The 21,035-nt window shown below is 32.4% G+C and overlaps 1 protein-coding gene across 3 annotated transcripts in view; it reads left to right on the forward strand.

Annotated features, from left to right (window-relative positions):
- Positions 1-4,467: 4,467 nt before the first annotated feature.
- LOC149566326 (D-mannose binding lectin protein with Apple-like carbohydrate-binding domain-containing protein) overlaps positions 4,468-21,035 on the forward strand; it is a 32,664-nt gene continuing 16,096 nt past the window's right edge. Inside the window, exons 1-2 of one of the 3 annotated variants that reach the window (XM_089819735.1) lie at positions 4,468-5,364; positions 5,424-5,616. In XM_089819735.1, the coding sequence (XP_089675861.1) occupies positions 4,846-5,364; positions 5,424-5,459 (555 nt within the window). In that variant the 5' untranslated portion in view covers positions 4,468-4,845 and the 3' untranslated portion in view covers positions 5,460-5,616. Of the gene's footprint in view, positions 5,365-5,423; positions 5,617-16,510; positions 17,534-21,035 lie in introns of those variants that run through there. The other 2 variants (XM_089819734.1, XM_089819737.1) reach the window with 2 other exon arrangements.

Genomic DNA, 21,035 nt, shown 5'->3' on the forward strand with positions numbered 1-21,035 from the left:
ACAGAGTCCACATTTAGGTAGTCAGATGTAGGATAGCATGAGTTAAGCCTCTGGCATATGAGGTGAATATTGATGAAATAAAGGATATTACAAAGGCTCTCATCAATGAGATACTGTACCCCAAAGCCACTTATTTTGGAACTTATAAAGAAGCAAAGACAAGAATATCTCTAGAGGTTTGGATCCCGCAAAATTTGAAGAGAGGGAAGAAGAGGTTGGAAACCATTGGGAAGAAACTTGCTAGATCAAACACATCTCTTATGATCACTAAAGGCAAGGGTAACGATGTAGAAGAGGAAGAAGAAGATGTAGAGGTAGAGGAAAGTGATGAAGAAGAGGAACCTTCCAAGATGAAAGCAAAGACCCCATCCAAGCCACTCAAGAGAGTAACAAGATCATCAACAAGAGCAACACATGTGATTCCAACTACCAAGCCAAGGAAGGCAAAAAAATAGCTAAAGCTTCAAGATGAGGATGATGACAATGAAGACAATAACCCAATCATATCCTTGAAGAAGGCACTCCCTACCTTTGAAAAACAATTGGAAAGTATAAGCGAAGAAAGGGGTATGGGAGGATTCAAATACTTCAAGTATGACTCCAGAAGCCAAGAGGAGAAGAAATATAGATTGAAGATGCATTAGTTGTGAAAATGACAAAGTGGAAATATGACCCTTCTGAGCTTAAGGGCTATGCTCCTGAAATATGATGAAGGTTGTTTCAAACCATTGGGATAATGCAAGAAAAACATAGAAGGATATTAGAGAGAAGACTTTAAGAAATCTCATGCCTAATCTCTCTAACAAAGAAATCAAGGAGGCAATGTTTAAATATGTAGACAAATATACTCCTAGATTTAAAGCTTTCCAAATTTTGTCAAATAAAATTGAAGATGTTGTGCAATCCACAACAAAGACATGGAAGAAACTTTTTGGCATCAAGGAAGAAGGATATCTTCTAGAGATTTAAACAGTTGAGGACTTTGATGCTGAGAAGATTGCAATAGAAGTTATGACATCTCTTCCCTCCACTCCACTTAAGGAAACAATTGTGCAACAATTAATTGAGTTGAACCCAGTTCAACCTATTAGTGAAGTGAAGACTATCACACTTTCATTGAGTTATGTCACAAAGAAAACTGAGCAACAAGCTCTATCAGTATCGACCAAGCAACAGGCTCTCTCCATCTCAATCGAGCAACAACAACAAGAACAACAAAAGGATTTGATTGACAAGGGAAAAGCTATCATTCCTTCTTTAGTAGCCAAAAGCAAGGGAAAAAAGAACATAGTTGATGGCATTAATCTTGATGAGAAGATTGTAATCCCGAATTGGGACCAATCAAATCTATCAGCTAAGGAAATGGACATTTTAGGAGAGCTATGGAAGAAAAGGGAAAAACAAAGAATACTAAGAGCTAAGAGAGATAGGAGCCAAGTCTTGGAAGACATCAAAGAAATATTTATAGATGCCTTATCTATAGTGGTAAATAAAAAAGCTCCCATCATTGATCAATAAATTGATATTGTACACAAGTTCAATGAGGATACTAATGGGAGGACAAACTTCTCATGAAAGCTGAGAGAAAGTTTGAGAATAAAGTGTTAGATAATATAGCACAAAAGATAGCATTTGATCAAGTATAACTATCTACTTTGATATCTTCATTAGAAAATGCTGTAAATAATGTTGTATCTTTATTTGTAAAGTTGAGTCATTCCACTAAATTTACCAAGGAAATAAAGGAAAAACTAGCCAAGATTGACAAGGACTTTCAGGAGAGTGCAAATTAGTTGGCACTTCATCCAAGCTCCAATACCAATCATTTTGCAAAATCCAGATTCTTGACAAATCTATAAGAAGAATTGTTAAGGGAAGAAGCTAGAATAAGGGAAACATCGATTGATATTCAAGGTATGATACTTCCTCATATGGACATTATGTAGAAAAGGATGAATCATGCAAGGACATTAGTTAAAGACACAAATCTATCAGTTACAAACAAAATGTGTGAGTTATCAGCAGAGATTTAGATTGATCTACATATTTTGAAGGTTCTACAAGATAACTAGGATAAGACTTTGTGCATAATTTTGAAGGTACACCATGATTTTCTTTCTCATTTTAACATAACCTTGTAAATACTTTGACATTTGTAACAAAAACAAGGGGGAAAGAAAATGTACAAAAGGGGAAAGCATATAGAGAAAGTATATGTACATATATGTAAAAGGAAATATGTACAACTTCAAGATATGTATAAAGCAGAAAAATAAAAATTGTTTTGAAAAACCCAAAATAGAGTTTTTTGTTCATACCAAGTTTTAGAATCTTTAGTGCAAACCAAGCTAACAGATCAAGCATATCCCAAGGGGGAGTTTGATTGAAGAAGTTTTTTAGATCATGTGTATAAGTGTTTTTGTCACTAATGCCAAAGGGGGAGATTGTTAAATCTCATGCAAGATATATTGTCAATTAGTGTCAAAACACTTAGTCAGAATACAGTTACAATCGAGTCACTAGTATGCAGTGTAATCGAGCTCATAGTGGATCCAAGCAAACAAGTTAAGCTTGCAGAAAGTTGCAGTGTCAATCGAGCTCCAATATGAACTGAGTTAGAAGAGCAGTCTTGTTCCAAGGTAATAATCAAGATGACAGATGAATGCAAGATGACTCAAAAGTGCCTACCGAGTGATTAGTGTGAACCGTGCACCTAGCATCTACCAAGTGCTAGAGCTAACCAAGGAGATAGTGGTGACCGAGTGTTTCCAATATAGCCTGAGTATGACATTTACCCGAGTTATTGCATCGAGACGACTTGGTGATTATTTTTGGAACTATTCATATTGTAGCCAACCTATGTAACAACTATTTGGATGGATATAAGTATGAGATATTTTTTTATCCAAAGTGTGGGAGAAGTAGTATTCATTGTATCATCATTAGTGAATATGAAAGGGTAGATTGTCTAGAAGGCTACAAGCATCACAAGGAAAGGAAGAGACTCATCTATCACAAAAAGGTGATCATTTTACTTTAAAGTATCTTCATCAACAATCACAGTTGAATTTCAGAGATCATCCACTAATTCATCCTAACAGGTTCATCAGTCCCAAATCCTTTAATCGGGTGGACCTAATAGTCCTTTGCAAAAACTCCCAACAGAGTACATACTTAACTATATCGTATAAATTCTTTCACAAGATGGACCTAACAATCCTTATTACTCCTAATAGGGTAAGATCACCAGAAGTGATCATTTGTAAGCCTTAACCATCCAACTTTATTACTGCAGTAATGAAGCATTGTGGTTGTCATCCCCACCCCAGTTTTACCTTCTACTTGGAGGGTTTCTGGGTTACCAAATATTGTGTTATGGTGTTGTTGCTTTAATGCTTTAATGTTTCACGCATTTAAGTAGATTAGACAAATATAACAAAGTCCTTGGATTATATGTTTTAAGTGTACTTGAATTATTATTGAATTATTATGGCATACCCTATGACTTATGCAGTGGATATAATGTATTGAGATTATTTTATAGAATCAAGTCAAGCATGTCATTATATTGTAGTAATGGTTCATTCAATAAGATGATGCATTTGTAAACTTAATGATGATATACAATGATCATTTAATTAATTTAGCCCCCTAAATAAATCTAGACACTTAATTAATCAAACTTAATATACATTATTCCTTGCTTAGAAACCTTAGAGAAATGTAACCTATGCTAATGACATAATTTATGAAAGTAATATGCTATCATTATATTGCTTCCACACTTTTTAAATTGATACCGTATAAACATTAAACAAAAAAAAGTTTACTCAACTAAGTGAATTAATTAGGCTAGTTTCTCTGAGCTCTCGAGCAGGGCATTAGAGAGAGAGAGAGAGAGAGAGAGAGAGAGAGAGGAGGTGGGGATGCAATATGAAGATGTAGAGATTTAAAGGTTTATTAAAAGGGAGTTAGAGGGAGATGTGTATAGATATGGAGGAGCCAAAGGAAGATAGAGATCCAAAGGAATATAGACTAAGAGAATAGAATAAAAATAGAGAAACCAAGAATAAAATAAAATAAAAGATAAAAGAAGATAGAGATAGAAAACAATAGAAAAATATATAGACAATGAGCTAGATTGATAGATAGATACCTTTGAGATGTACCCATTGCACACTAAAGTACTATTACTAGTTTTAAAAGACAAAAAAAAAACTCAACTACTCCCTAAATTACATCTATTTTTCCGAAAACTATAATATTTTCACATAGATCCACTAACTGAAAGCTTACTTCTCGAAACTTCAAAGAAAATTTTAAATAATGGATCTCCCAATTGCTTCCACGACACACAAAATCATGCATCTCACAATCATTTCGCCTAAAAATTCCAAAACCCCCCAAATGAGGCCAACACACGAACCCATTTGTGAAAAAGAAAAGTTATAGGGGCGACTAAATCATGGGTGAAAATGATGGAAAGGACACGGTAGTGGAAGAATTAATGACATTTCTCTTCGCCACATGATGAAGAGACTTGGTGGCCTTTGGAAACAGTCTAGTTGGCGAGTAAGTTGCACTTGTTTTCCTCAATTGGTGGCCCTTAGAAATGGCTGTGGGGCACGCGCCATTTTAGAAAGTGAAAATATAATAAATAACAGACAGAGAGGATAGAAGTGCCTATTTCAATGCAACGAAATCATCTCCCAGACCACTGCAGGAGAAATATATGTGAATCCCGATTTCCCGTCAACATGCGTTCAGCGGAAGGAGGGAAAAAGAGGGGAAATCAGGAGGAGGAGAAAAACAGGGGAAATCAGAAGGAGAAAGAGATCAGGAAGAATGGAAGCGAAAAGAGTGAGAGCAGCTTGCTGTTTGGTGTATCTGTTGTTGATTCTGGTGTGGATTCCGTCAAGTGACGGAGAAATGGAGTTGGGAAATCGAGTGAGTATTCCTGTGCCGCCGGCGTACGAGGAAGGGTTTGAAGCGCGGGCGTTTATAATGCAGACTTCTACCGGAGCTCTGCCGGCGTTCAAGCTCGCTTTGGCCATTTACGGCAGAGGCGGTGTTTATTTGTGTTATTTGGAGGTCGTGCAGGACGGCTTTGTTATGTGGAAGTCCGGTTGTAGCAGAAGCTTTGTTCCAGTGGATGACTGTGTTGTTTCTCTGACAAATGACGGAGACCTCGTTTTGTCCGATGGGATTGGGACTGTTGGGTGGAGGACTAATACTTCTAACCGCGGCGTAAAGGCAAGTACCTACCTGATTGTCCTCTTTTCCTTTTTCGCTTCTTTCAATGGTTTTTGTGTTTTGCTTTTGTCTGTCACTTTTATGGCGAGTTATTTTGTTTTGCTTTTGTTTGTCACTGTTATGATTTATGGCGGCAGCGTCTACGCCGATCAAAAGACGCTTTTAATGAGGTAGTTAGATCATTGGGGCCTGTTTGGTTGTTCTAATAGGAATAGGAATAAGAAATCAGGAATATGATTTCTATTATATGTTTGGTATGTCAATTGGAATAGGGAATAGGAATACATATTTCCATTTTGTCTCTTAAATGCACTTTAATCTATTCCAAAAAATAGTTGCATGTATAAAAGACATTTTTTTCCTTATTTCATGTTTATATATTTTTTTAATTGAAAAACATATAATGAGTGTACGTAGGGGAGAATGTTATGTATAAAAAGCAATTTATTCATAAATATGGATATTTTTAGGTTGTTTTAATTCGAAAAATTATAGTAAGTACTTGTGAGGAGAGTGTCATGTTTTAGAGACTATGTTTTGACTCTTAACGTTAAAGTGTCTTCTTTTTCTAAGGGAAGGGTCATGTACAATCACGAAAGTAGTATTTTATAAAAGTGAGAGTCATGTATTAAAAGCCATTCATCTATTGCATGCTTCATCTTTCAATCAACTTCTTCATGAATAATCAATGTTTGAAAATTCAAATACTATTAAAATATTACACACATATTAATACTCATCGATTTACAGGATATTAATTATAAGTGTTGTGCAAGTTTTTTGGTATTGGTTGATCCTTAATTAAAGGCATGTGTAGGAAAAGAGATGTAATTTTTTTAAACAATGTGGAGTACAAACAATAGGAGTTGGACAAATATTTTGGTAGTCACAATGCATGATTATTGAGGCATTTGGGCATAAGTATTGGTTGAAACTTTTATTAAAGAAATATGTATTAGAAGAGTTACTTTTTTAATGGTCATAGCATATGATTATTGAGCCATCTATAAATTAGTATTGTTCAATGCCTCTTTATAACCACTTTTGAACCTTTGCACCCATAGCAATTAATCTTTTGGTCATTGCGACTTCCTCAAATTCGGAAGAATAACTTTAAGCTCTTAAATCACATATGAAGAAACTAATCATTTTTGATTTAAATGTAAAAATCCAATGTATTGAATTTAGGAGCATAGGGTGTGAGAAGTTAGAACAAACAAAGAACAAACAATCATAGGACCCTCTCCCTTATCAATATTAGTATATAATCTAAATGATTGAATTGCAAATCTTTTAATCAAACTAAAAAATATAATTTAAAAATAATAATAAAAATTCTATAATTTTAAAATCAAATTCTAATAGGATGGTAAGAATATAAAATATTTCATTTAGCACTAGATCAAAACCAATTTTACATTAGTCACATTTTTGCTAGCATTGACAATTTGGATAGGCCATAAGATTATCTTATAACTTAGATTTTTCTATGCATTAATAAATTTAATAGAATATAAGACTATTTCCTCTATCTTATAACCTAATTCTGTCTATACATATGTGCACTAGCATTGCTAAATACATTATAACACTATTTTTACTTATAAATGTTATGAAAATGTATATTCATAAAAGATTAATTACAATATGGAGATGACCTCTTCGTATATAGAGAATAATTCATAATTAAATGGAAAGTTTCTAAAGAGATTATTCCAAGAAAATTTCCATAATATTTAGAAACTAAATATAAAACTAAAACTTGCCTAAAAGACTAAATATCTACAATACCTAATTGACCATTAATATTAAATACTTTATTACCCTCCCGTAATGGTCATTCTACTAACTACCGAAACACAAAACTTTCAAATCAAAGTGCATATAAGGTTGTTTCCTTCTACTCCTCAGATTGCTCTGCCACACGAGCCTGTTGCTGCGACACTCCTTTGTTGGTCTTTTGATCAACCAACAATTGTCTACAGGGCCTCTATATATGACCAAGCTTCCCACATTAGTGAGAGGGGATCTTCTTGTTGGAACCCTCTTCACATGTGTGTTGGCCTTTCTGCTGAGTGGAGATGCCTTCTACCTATGGTACAAAATGCATTTTTCACACTAACCACGTCATTAGTACTACCAAACAGTTGCCTCCACCTATCTTGTTACAATAGCTTATTGCACAACTCATCCAATTTCAAGTCAAAATTAGCGGACGTAATGTTGAGCACCTCAATGAAGTGTTCCATAGGATTGTGACAAACTCTTCAATGTAATCACTACCATGTCCTCTTACTCCATAACGTGGCTAGTAACATCTAGTTGATTGTGGATATCCTTATTCTTCATAAGATGATTCTAAAGAGACATTTTCTCACCCATTACAAGAGAAAATAACATATTCTTCAAAAGAAAGCTCAACTTTTATCTAATGCTTCATGGAGACTTTTTAGGTGCACACAAATCTCGATTGCAAACTTGCCCAATGACACTTTTTGAAGTATATCTTTGGTGATAGATAACTTCAACATCATAATTGTTTCTTAGTTACACTCATCAAACTTATTCTTGTCTTTTCCCATTGTTGTAGGACAGGCAAAGATACCTAGAATAAGCTAGTCCAAGTACCAGTACTAAATTTTTTAAAGCATCCTGTGCTTCTAAGTATTATAATTCCTATTGTTCAACCGTCGATTTATCTCCAACATGATATTGGTCAACGACAACATCCAACTTATTTTCCCATGCACAAAAAATGAGGCAAACTCAAGCTTTCAAAATTATTTATTTTCAATAAAAAAATCAATAAAAAACCTTAAGCAAAGAGAGAGTACAAATCCCAAGTCAAATGTGCACCAACTATAAAACATCTACACCCTAACTAAAATAAGAACCTGCTACACCATAACACATCTGCAAGAAAAAACTTAATCATAGAAACCCAATAAATAGAAGCATGTTAAATGTAGGATATCCATGATCTTTTAGACTCTCTTTACAAAAAATCTACAAGCCCTTGGCCAAGGTTGCACATACCCATAAAAAACCTTACAATCTTGAATGAGAAATCATACAAAACCAAAAATGCCTTGTGGATCTGAGGGAAAAATACACGAGCAATAGAAAAATACAAAAACTATGCCTAAAAATCTCAAAACTGACACTCAAAATCAATTTGCAACTCCTTCATAGAGGAAATAGAGGTTGAAACCCTAGTTGCATGAGTTGCTTTCAATGAAAAATACCAATTAACAAGTAGAGAAAACCCTCAATTTTTTAGACCAGAAAATTGTCAAAATTTCATAAATGATTTCCCTAATATAGAGCATAATTTCTCATAAAAAATAAAAAATAAAATTTCTACCAAAAAAGGAGAGGTAGAAGTTATGAGTTTTTATTAAAAAATCACTAAAAATTGTCTAAGCTCTGATACCATATTATGAAAATGTATACTCATAAAAGATTAATTACAATATGGAGATGAAGTTTCCTTATATGGAGAATAATTGAAAATGCAATGGAAACTTTCTAAAAAGCAGACAAAAGGAAAGTTTCATATTATTTAAAAAACAAAACTAAATACTTTCCATATTATTTAAAAAACAAAACTAAATTTTGCCTAAAAGACTAAATATTTAAATATCTAAAATATCTAAATACTCTATTATATATATAAACAACATTAAGATAAGTAATATATTCATATAGTCTTATGGTCTATTTAATTTATTAATATTGGTACATATTTATAAAAATTAAGTTAGAAGACAAGGGGAAATAGTCTTAAAGTCTAATCAATTTATTAATATCAGTAGCAATTAGCAGTCGCTTTTGTGCGTACAATAGTGAGCCTATAGGAGGATTGGTTTCGTAAGAAAAGAAAATGGTTTTTAAAGAGGAAAATAAAAAACTTGAAATTTGGCAACATGCAAATATGAGGGCTAGAAAAGGTTGGCTATAACCTAGTGTCCGTGTAAAGGGAAACATACTAATAGTTCCTAGTAAATTTGGTAAATTAAGATTTTGGAAAGATAACCAAAATCCTTATTGAAATTTGCACATTGATTCTTTTGGGAGAGATAAAAACAACTAAAAAGTTGATAGGAATTCCTAAAATCCTAGATACAAAGACAAAATATATGTTGCAAACCTTGGGATTGTCATCAAATAAAATTGCTAATTGCATGTGATTGCTAGTTTCATAAAGAGAATTGTGCTTTATTTATAAATGTACCTTATTTACAAATGTTCGAGCTTTATCCCTGTCACCATTTACTTGATTTTTGCCCAAACCTTACAACATTTTTCTCTAATGCTAACATGAAAACATTAAAGAACAAATGCAACGCTTGCTTTAGCTTTTATTATCCCGATGATGGATAATAAGCTTTTAGGAAATATAGAATCCAAGACTATAGATTATAGAAAACTATTATCTTAATAAAAGAAAAGAAAATTGTTGTAATGGTCATCTAAGAGTTTAATACCACATATAAATTTGTAAATACCCATATATCTTCTTACCTTGATATTAAATACTCTAATTCTGAGATTACATCAAAAGTTCTTTAGGAACTAGTGCTGAAAACAAAGGCCAACACAAACACCTAGCTAGGAAACTCCTATCAACCACAGTTTATAACAATATATTAACATTTACATCCTTCTTAGCAATAAATGCAAGAGTATCTAGGACTAAATACAACATTATTCTAAATTGTTATCACCAAAAAGAAAAAGAAATGTTGCCTTCAGCTGCTAGGAGTTTGCCTATCCCTATATGTAATATTTTCAACTACAAGAAGTCCTCATGTAGGACCCTCATAACCAACATGCCTATCATCAAGCCTAAGATTATGGATGAACTGGTTCAAATTCTCGAGTTCCCTTTGATTGAGCATGTCCTTGTGTACATAGAAATATTGGTAGGAGATCACATCCTTCTTGTGAATCAACAATTGACCTTCCCTTATCAGCATCACAAATCTATCTTTGGAAATTTCCAAAGTAACAACAACCTGTGTCATAATTTGAAAATATGTGAGTCTACATCCAAACTCAGTAAGTTGTCTCCTCCTTTGAAAAATCTCTCGATTCCTATCCTTCGATAGGAGCAACAAAATCTCACAAGTTAAGACAAAACAAAAAGTGTTAGTCTTTAGATCAAATGATTCCACAATACCAACAATGATTTCACTCCATGAAAGACCAGGATCACTATTTTGTATAATAGGCGAGCCAAAGAAAGTAAACCAAATACCACAAGTATAACTACACTCAAAAAATAAGTGCTCATAAGTTTTATGAACAAAGAAAAGCTCAATCATAATGATGCTATTTTTGTCCTAGGGGATGGTAAAACCAACAAGAAGTTTCTTAAGCAATAACAACCATATAAAGAAGCCTTTTTAGGTTCATAAGGGGAGTTTTAGTAAAAATTAAAGATAAAATGCCATTTAGAAACAAACCAACTCTGCCCCTAGCCTTGGTTCACCTATCAAAAGTAGAACATCCACTTTTCAACATGTAATAGATCACTTTGGTATAGATTGTGTTAAATTCAGTGTCATCTTTACCCACTGCAAAAATTGATTAGTATTCATAATAAGCCTAGGAAAGAGGCGACCCACAACTTTACAAATAATAGAAAAGGTATTTTTATGAGTATTAGAGATATTGTACTTAGTTGAGATTCCCTCTCAAGTTCCTAACCAATTATCAATCAAAATATCATGCACCATAGAAATGCCATACTTGTGCCATTTTTCAGTAGAGCAAATATTTATTGAGTTGGAGGAAGATAAATTTGACAATATGAATTATAGACTTCAATACTTTTGTTTGGTTTTTGGCGCTAAAGTGGCTACTCACAATCTTCTATCATAGGTTGGCAACATGATCCTTTGGAGTGGATTGTTTCCAAAGGATGACAGTGGCTTGGGCCTAATTCTATTCTCAAGTATTTGGGGATTCCATTCTCAATTAATCCATCCCTTAAGGATATGTGGGTTTGGCTCTTCTACAAAATTGAGAAGAAATACTTGAAGTGGTAGACTAAACTTCTTTCTCTGGTAGGGAGGGTTTGTGTAGCTCAAAAGGTTCTTTTAGCTCATCACATTTACTTTTCTTTTGCTTGGCTATTTGCTAATTATCAATGCAATGGTCTTGAAAGGATTATGAGATATTTCTTGTGGTTTGATGGTTGGGGGAGTACAAGAAGGCACTGTGTCAAATGAGATTGGTGTTATCTTCCTAAAAGCCAAGGTGGCATTGGCATTAAAGATTTGAAGGCCCATGGAATTGCTTTGGCCTCTAAATGAATTCCTCAGTCCCTCTCTAGAGAGGAACCTTGGAAGGTCCTAGTCAGGAATAACATTATCAAATCTCCTATTAAAAAAGGTAAAGATTGGACCAATATCTCTCTCTGTGACAAGGTCTTTGGTAATTTCCATCTGCCTATCTTTGGCTCTAAAGTGTTTCTATCTCTTTAGAAGGCATGGTCCCAAGTTAGAGATTTTATTCTATTTAGGGGGGCAAGTGAGGGTCCTCCTACATACTCTGCCATATACAAATCCTTATGGTGGGGAGTTGAGAATAATTACAACCCCTTAGCTTTAACTCAAAGTTTCTTTGCTAAAAATTAGCACAAGTATAGTATTTTTGTGGTGCATGATATTAAGATATCCTCTTACCTTTGGGAAAAAAACATTTGACAATAGAAAGCAAAGGTAGTTACCTTGTTACCTCTTCAGAATACTTTTTCTTGGTTTGATGTATTCTATTAGCATTAGGTGAAAACCAAAAGGAAAAGCATATGAAAATGGTCTACTATATAAATTACCTTTAGACTCATCTTTGGAGTGTTGTAATTTTTCAGCTTTGAACTCAAATAAAAGGAAACAATTGACAGTAAAAAGAAAACCCCAACTTTGGGCCAACACTCTAACTGCAAAGAGATTTGAGAAAGGATTATTCCTTATATCATTAAGATCCACAAGAACATTTTAATAGCGAGCAAACAAAGTCCTCAAAATAAACAAGTGACAAGTGTCGCATATAACTTGACAAAAATATTTGAAGTCTTATTGGTGGTTTTAAGACTTAAACTTTTTTGTAGAAGTTGAAAAATAGAACTTCACAACAATCGAAGAACACTTACATGCTAAGTAACCTATCATAAGGAAGAATAGAGTAAAATGTAAGAAGATGACTCTAAAAATAAGAAACATTTATTTCTCAAATAACAAAATTGGATTACAGAATACAAAGGATCAATTTTTATAAAAGGAGATCAAAACCTAAAAGAGAAACCCTAAAAGATAAACATTTAATAATTAATATAATTATTAAATATGAATAATGTATAAAGTAAATCTTGAAAAGACATAAAAGACAATTTAATCCAACAATTAAATTAAAATCTTTTACTCATCCAACGCACACATAATTGTTTTTATAAAACATACATTATTTGGCATATGAAACCTCTATAATGTTAATGTGATGAAACTGTCAAATGGGGAAGATGCAATCATATCACATATGCAACTTGAATATTACAATGGCCTTGATAATAAACTAGTATAGATATCTTAAATAAATCTATCTAAAGAAATGTTGATAGATATCCACTACAAAATAATTATAATTTAATTTATTACATCCAAAATTATATAGTTAGTTTTTTTACTAACTTAAGCTTTTTATTTTAGTTTCTAAAAAAATGAATGACTTATATCTCCAAATATTATAATTTAAACAAATTATTTATGTGGTATTTATTAAATTATTTTTAAAAGTATATTCTATTTATAATAAGATTTTAAACTTTTGACATGTAGATGGTTGTCAAATTTAACCTAGAAGAATAAAAGTTAACATTAACATGCACACACCATCCCACTCCACCCATTTTGCCATTGTAGAATGTTTATCGGCATTAAGAACTTATAAGTGTGTTTTTTCCTGCTCGTTGCTGTCAACATTTGTAAAAACTATAAGATGACAAAAATTGCTGAGGATAGCTACTTGAAAAACCAAAAAAAAGTGATACTAACAACTCTGGAGAAAAATCTAAATATAATCTTCATATCTATATTGAAATAACTCAGTACCAACTATTAGGAATATTTAAACACATTTGGAAAATGGAGATTCACCTCATCTCTCTTACTTTATATTTGCTATCTGTCGACTTTGTGTATGTTTGGCTTCTTGGGGAAATGCGACAATACTTTCAAATAAAAATAAATCAACAATTTGATATTAAAATGATTGGTCAGAGTTTGGAAACTTGAATATTTGTAGGTTTCATTACAATCAATCATGCTTACAATCAATCATGCCAACTATTCATGAATTTGTAAATTTGATGCATGCGAAAACATTGTTGAATGGAAGGAGATATATTTGGCAATCACCTTTTCAATAAAGGGGCATTGAGAAAAAGGAGGCCTTTCTATATAGTACATAAAATAATGGTTCTCCCATAGCCGAGACCGATAAGGTCCAAACACCTTTCCATATGTTCACTAAGGGAATGTCCTTGAAATTAGCATAAATGGCCCAATAGTAGAGGGAAATATGAGCAAAAGTCATGAAAATAAACAAAATACCAAAGGGAAGAGTTATACAGAAATTGTAAAGACTAGGTCTAAAAAGTCACAAATTGTAAAAACTAGGTCAAAAAAACCACAAATTGTAAACAATAATAAGAAATAGAGGGAATTCAAGAGAATTGCATTCAATTAGTATAAATGATCACTTCAAACCTAGTTTCCTCATTTTTTTCTTTGAAATTTTATAGTCCGCAACACAGAAGAGCTTTTTGTTCCAATTAGAGAGAGAGAGAGAGAGAGAGAGAGAGAGAGAGAGAGAGAGAGAGAGAGAGAGAGAGAGAGAGAGAGAGAGAGAGAGAGAGAGAGAGAGAGTTGATTGAAAAAAAATTCTTTTTAAGTAATAATAAGATCACACATGAGATACACAACAATCAGAGGAGAGAGAGAGAGTGATACTTGATGAAAAAAAAATATTTTCAAGGGACAAAGGTGTTAGGGAAAGTCTGTTCTCTTATTTTTTACATGTAAGTAACTATAGTTTGTTGTAAACTTTTATATTTTGCATAGAGAGAGAGAGAGAGAGAGAGAGAGAGAGAGAGAGAGAGAGAGAGAGAGAGAGAGAGAGAGAGAGAGAGAGAGTTGATTGAAAAAAAATTCTTTTTAAGTAATAATAAGATCACACATGAGATACACAACAATCAGAGGAGAGAGAGAGAGTGATACTTGATGAAAAAAATATATTTTCAAGGGACAAAGGTGTTAGGGAAAGTCTGTTCTCTTATTTTTTACATGTAAGTAACTATAGTTTGTTGTAAACTTTTATATTTTGCATAGTTTGACTTGAAAAAAAGTATACAAGACTTAATAATAAGATCACACATGAGATACACAACAATCAGATGATATTATTAACTTAGTTCACAAAGATTTTGTCCATTAAAAACTTTCTCTTTGTTTAAGTATAAAAAAAGCAAGCTTTACATGAAGCATCATATTATATATAGTGACCCCTTTTAATACCTTTTGACACCACTATAAGATGATGGGTGGTTGACATAAATCAACATATTTGTAACACTTGCTTTGTCAATGCCATTCAAGTTTTTCTAGCTCCCTTTGAATATGATATGAAAGTAGGTGAACAAAAAGAAGTGTAATGAAGTGACATGATTTACTTAAACTTCTTTTGGCACCTCTACAAGATGATGAAATGCTAACATGATTCAACATATATTTGATGCTCTTAGTGTTGAATTCATATGTTTATAATATAAAGTAAAAAACAATTAATATGAAACGGTATAGTAATGTCACATGATGCATAATGAGGTTAACAAAAAGCATTGTAATGAAGTAACATGCTTAAACTTCTTTTGGCACCTCTACAAGATGGTGAAATACTAAGATGATTCAACATATATTTGATGCTCTTAGTGTTGCATTCATATGTTTCTCTCCTTTTGAACATAAAGTGAAAACCCATTTATATGAAACAATGTAGTAAAGTAATATGATGGATAATGACTCTTTTAAAGATCTTTTAATACATCTTCATGATAATGAGAACACACATGTATTTATATACATACAATATAAAATATTATATATTCATATGTATATGTGTGTGTATTCCTTTATGTGCAAATATATATATATATATATATTCCTTTAAAAATGTATATTAGCTAGTGATGTTATGTCAATTAGAATTTATTTTCTTTTAGAAACCATGTTAAGAACTTGCAACATTAGAAATTTATTAGTAAAACACACATGCACACATGTACATAAGCACTGTGCGCGCGTGTGTGCAAGGGCATGCATGTGTGTGTTTATGTTTCTTTCCGTGTTTATGTTTTTGCTTGTATGTATTTGTGTGTGTTTTGTGTTTCTATGTGCAAATTTTTTTTTTTTAGTGTGCGCACATGCACATACATGTGCATGTGTATACACATATTTCAATGAAAAACTAAAAAATGATATTTGATCTTCTTTTAAACCTATTATTATGATTGCAAAGAGCTAAAAATATACGCACTTACAGATTTAAAACTAGACGAAGCGTATAAGAATTCACATTAGTTAAGACTAGATCAAATGTATAAGATTTTAGTTTTCAAATATAGTTGAGGTGATGAAATGCATGATTAAAGATCAAGAATTAGGTATGTTGTGGACAATTTTTGTAATGAGGAATAAACATGGTTGACTGAGGTAACTTGTTTCTAGCAATAATTTAAACATTATGTAAAATCTATATATAAAAGATATCCTTTAGTCCTTACAATTTGGTAAGACTACTACATTTTTATATAAATACACCTTTAAGGGAAAAAAAGGTTTACATTTATACCTAATTGAATGTTAGTAGACATTTTTCCTTGTGACTATATTAAACTCTTGAACTTTTAAGCAGTAACCAACAACTTACCACTAAACTAAAACCCATTGACTTCTAACTTTCTTAGTTTTTGAGAGAATGCCGATTGCATACTAAACTCATGCTTTTCAAATGGAGTTATGTTGAACCTTAGCAAGAATTTTCTATATCCAAGAAGTTATTAATGTAGATATGAAACAAATATCCTCTACTTTTTACTACTTTCTCATGTATCTATGCTTCTTTTTTACAATGCAAGTTAGCATTATTATAGCTAAAAAAATCTTATTTTATTTCTCTTTTTGTGTGTATGAAACAGTTTATACAACTAAAGCGCAGTGGAAACTTAGTTCTACGCAACAGATTTAGACGCATGGTGTGGCAAAGCTTTGATTTTCCTTGTGACAAACTATTATGGGGGCAAAAACTAAGAAACTCCCAACAATTGTTATCAAATGGTAGTGACTATTCTCTTTCAATAGAACATAATGAGCTAGTTTTGAAATGGCATGGCCTCAATTATTGGATCAGAACAATTAATACTAAAGACATTGATTATGCTCTAATTGGAAGGCGTGGAATTGAATTATGGTGTAATGCTTCACTACACACTATTGTTGGTCCCACTTCTTCTACCCCAATTCATTTTATTGCCCTTGGTCAAACTGGGATATTGACCATGTACACCTATGGCCCCCCATGGATGCCCATAATTGTAGCTCCAAATGGATCTTGCAACAACCCAGAGGCATGTGGTCCTTATGGTGTGTGCACAGAGGGTGTTGTTGCTAGTAATAACAATGACACTAATTCAATTTCATGTTCTTGCTTGCCTTACTTTCAATCAAGTACTCTCTCTCGAGGTTGCATGGTGCCCACACAATTCACACTCAACTTTTGTACCAACCCAAGTGAGTTTCTTGAATTAAGGGGCTTTGATACCCCGTTAGTGGGATTCACTAAATATTTGTCGAGTAGGGCATGTGTAAATGCATGTACCAAGGATTGCACTTGCATAGCTGCCATATCAACCAATTCTTCAACTTGCTACCTCTATACTCAATTGCAAAGCATCCGAAGACGTCCTTCCAAGAGTGAGGAATTAAAAATGTATGTGAAGATTCCTAAGGGGCTATCTACACATGGAGGTGGTAAGGCAAGAAAAATGCAAACATTGTTTGTGATCTTAGGGGCTTGTGTTGATGTAATTGCCCTAATTTTGATAGGAGTAGGAGTAATGTACTATTTTTATGTATATAAAAGGAGACAAGTATCCTCTGCCACTCCATAAATGTGACAAAAAAATGCAATATTACACATATAATATATCATTTTTTAATTAGATATTTAGTCTATATAAATCTTTTAAATGTTTTTATTTAAACAAAAAGTTAGTAGTTTTGTAAGTATACACAAACTTAAAAATAATCAATATTGACATGTATTAATACTGAGGACATATTCATAAGTTGTTAATATTTTAAAATCTTAGATACCATTTTAATATTAAGTTTAATGATATAAATTCACAAATTGTAAATATTTAGGATTTTAACATTTCCACATGTATGCAACATTATCTATAACATTCTTACCTTTTAGGATTAAACATAATATATGTTCAAGCATTGAATCTGGTCAAAAGTATTTTAATTACAACTTTAAAGTTTCTAACCTTTTTCATGAAATTATTTTCAATATAAATTAGAAATGGAGGCAAATATAAGATAACTTACATGCATATAGGTTGAATAAGCTTTTAAAGGTTTTTTATGTTAATATATTCCATTAGCCATTGAATTCCTATGGTACATCTTAAACTCTTAAAACTAGTCATCTCAAATGACACAGGCCTATATAAATTCTACACATTTTTATAAATTATAAGGTCCATAGTACCCAAACTAAATTAATAGATCACTTGTAGAATCATAAGAGTACTTCTCAAAATAGAGTAGTAGACATGAAATCCATATAATTGCCCCCATAAGTCTAGCAATGTTCAAAATGAAGTTTACTAGCATTTGTACCAAAAGGAGGTGCAATGCTTATGTTGATAGTAAGATATGTACTAAATAATATACTAGAATGCACAATTGAAAGAAATAGTGGTAAATTATTATGTATGCCATAGTAAACAAAAATCAATTGTTAAAGATCCTTCTCATAAATTCCTCAGGATCCTTTATCACACTCTATAGGTTTTTACATTAAAAGGAGACAACTAATTTATGCCATTTGTCATGATGAATATATTTGATTGTGATTATTGATATGTATTCTTTGTTAAGGTTAAGATAATGCTTAGATATAGAATTAGTGCTAAGGATACTATTAAGTTCATGGTAAAGTAAGGGTTAGTCACAAAGTCCAAATTAAGGTTTGAGTTATAGTTCAACTAGGATTAAGCTCAATATAATGGTTATGAATTGATTCAGGGTTATTTTAAGGTTTAGCCTTTGAATTATGTTTCAGGGTTGAGAATATGGTTTGGGTTAAGATTAGGTTGGAATTATGATCATAGTTATAATTGGAGTGCCAAGATGTTGAGAAATTATTGCTTTATTTTAGCAAATTCCTAGAAGTTATTATTATGGTCATGAGAGTGATATCTTGTGATAATACTTTTAAATCATCATAATATAAGGATGATTTAATTACAATATATGCTTATAAAACTTTGGTGTAGGAGATACATGATTATCATTATAGCAGTGGGGAAATCACAATTGCATGAAACTATATAACTCTATTTGGTTTCATTTGAAATGTGAAATGAGATTAATGGTAATGAGGGAGTCAAATAGTAGACATGGATATAGATACTCCAATGCCAATAACTGAGTAGGAATATAAAAAGAGTAGACATTAAGCTCTTAGAATAATAATATTTCTACGATCATCTAACATGTCAATGGAGGTTAATGTGAAATACATTATGAATTTTTTGAAGAGAATGCAACTCAATGATGTTGATTCAAAAATCAAAATTTGGCTTTTCAATATTTATAATTTTGGGAATTGCTTGATTTGTATTAGGGGAAGATATCTAGTAGTAGCTATAGCTAAGTTCACATTCTCAATTGAGGTATCAAACAATGTTAAAATTGTTTTTCTCATATGTGAGTTAACTACTTAAAGTTGAGGTTCCAACTTCTCACTAATACCAATGCACTCTATAGGAGATGTTATGCACGAATGAGTCAAAAAAGTGGTCCAAAAAAAGTGTTCATTGCTACTTGACCCCCATTGCACCATTAGTTATTGGGCCACCCAACAAAAGGAATTAAGTTTACCCTGTTAGGAGTAACCTTGGGAAAGGATTTAATAACTCAAATTAATGAGCCACTCGGTTAAAGCAATCAACTTCACATTCTGCTAAAGATCCTGCACACCCTATTAAAAGTGACCTTATTAGAGGCTTTTAACTTGTCAACCTATTAGGATCAAACACATAGAATGATAGGAAAGTAACACTTTAATATTGCTTGTACAAATCCGTTATAGTTCACCTTTTGCATGTCCTCATAAATATTCAACTACCAACTTGATCACACAACCGTAGTCGATCACAACTCTCACCACCTACACCTGAAAATAAGTTTGTCATATACATATACTTTCACCAATAGGAAACCCTAAACCTAGATGTGTTACACCATGGGATTCATCAACATATGACTAAAATTTATTACCAAACCTTAAATCATCATTAGTCAGTACCACCCAATTAACTTCTTCAATTGTGCATCAATCTAACATTGAATGTCTATCCTTTTCACTTTTTCCAATGAACACACTTCAAGAAAATTTCATCACAATATCCATTGTATAACTAAGATACCAAATCTTAATGTCTTAAGTCATTGCCACATCATTAATTAACTCACCATTGTGAAAGGCCTACTCATGTTACCGATTAAAGATTAAACACAAATATTCAAGCCATTCTTAATATTTTTTTCATCACAATATCCATTGTATAACTGAGATGTCAAATCTTAATGTCTTAAGTCATTGCCACATCATTAATTAACTCACCATTGTGAAAGACCTACTCATGTTACTGATTAAATATTAAACACAAATATTTAACCAAGTCTTAATATTTCTCATGAATTGTCTTCAGTTGGTCCAAAACATGTCTTACTGTAAACTAAATCCAGTGTAGCTTTGACATTGATCAAACATATTAGTAAACTCCATGAATCTTGACTTTCATTACTTGAAACAACACAAATTTGATAAGCCAATCAAATCATTCATTGTTTGTCATAAATTGGCCAACCTGATAAAATTGTCTAAAGTGCTAATTGTGCTAAGATGGTTGGTGTGGGTCCTATAAACAATAGCGTTCACCATTTCCATCATTGTTTTAATTTACTTTCAAGCCCACTTAAGTTTTATTATTATTAATCATTACACCTCGCATGTATTGTCTTTATGTGCAAGAAGCAACTTTATGGGTTAAACAATTTTAACAGGGTACTCTCGGGTTGAGTGAAAAATGGGCGCTTTGGAACGTGGTATGGACAACCCTTTGGAAATACTCTGACATGCATCTATATAAAGATGTGGAAGAATAAACACATCTCAAACTTGGCTTTCTAGAATGCTAGGATTATATGGCATGCACATAATTCATCTGCAGTGTTCAAACTAATCTAAACAATTGGTGTAAAGTCACATTGGACATCCTCTCCTGTGTGGTAAAGGGGCCAAAAAGTGAAACAAGGATATAAAACCCTAAGTTCATCATATAATCCCTCTTACACAACTCAAAGAGGGTGATGCAAGAGCATCTTGGGTGTAAGAAGAATCTTGGATCACCCAAAAAACTATTT

Source organism: Cupressus sempervirens, chromosome 3 (assembly GCF_028749045.1).
Source record: "Cupressus sempervirens isolate cs-2001-9-10 chromosome 3, ASM2874904v1, whole genome shotgun sequence".
Lineage (NCBI taxonomy): Eukaryota > Viridiplantae > Streptophyta > Pinopsida > Cupressales > Cupressaceae > Cupressus > Cupressus sempervirens.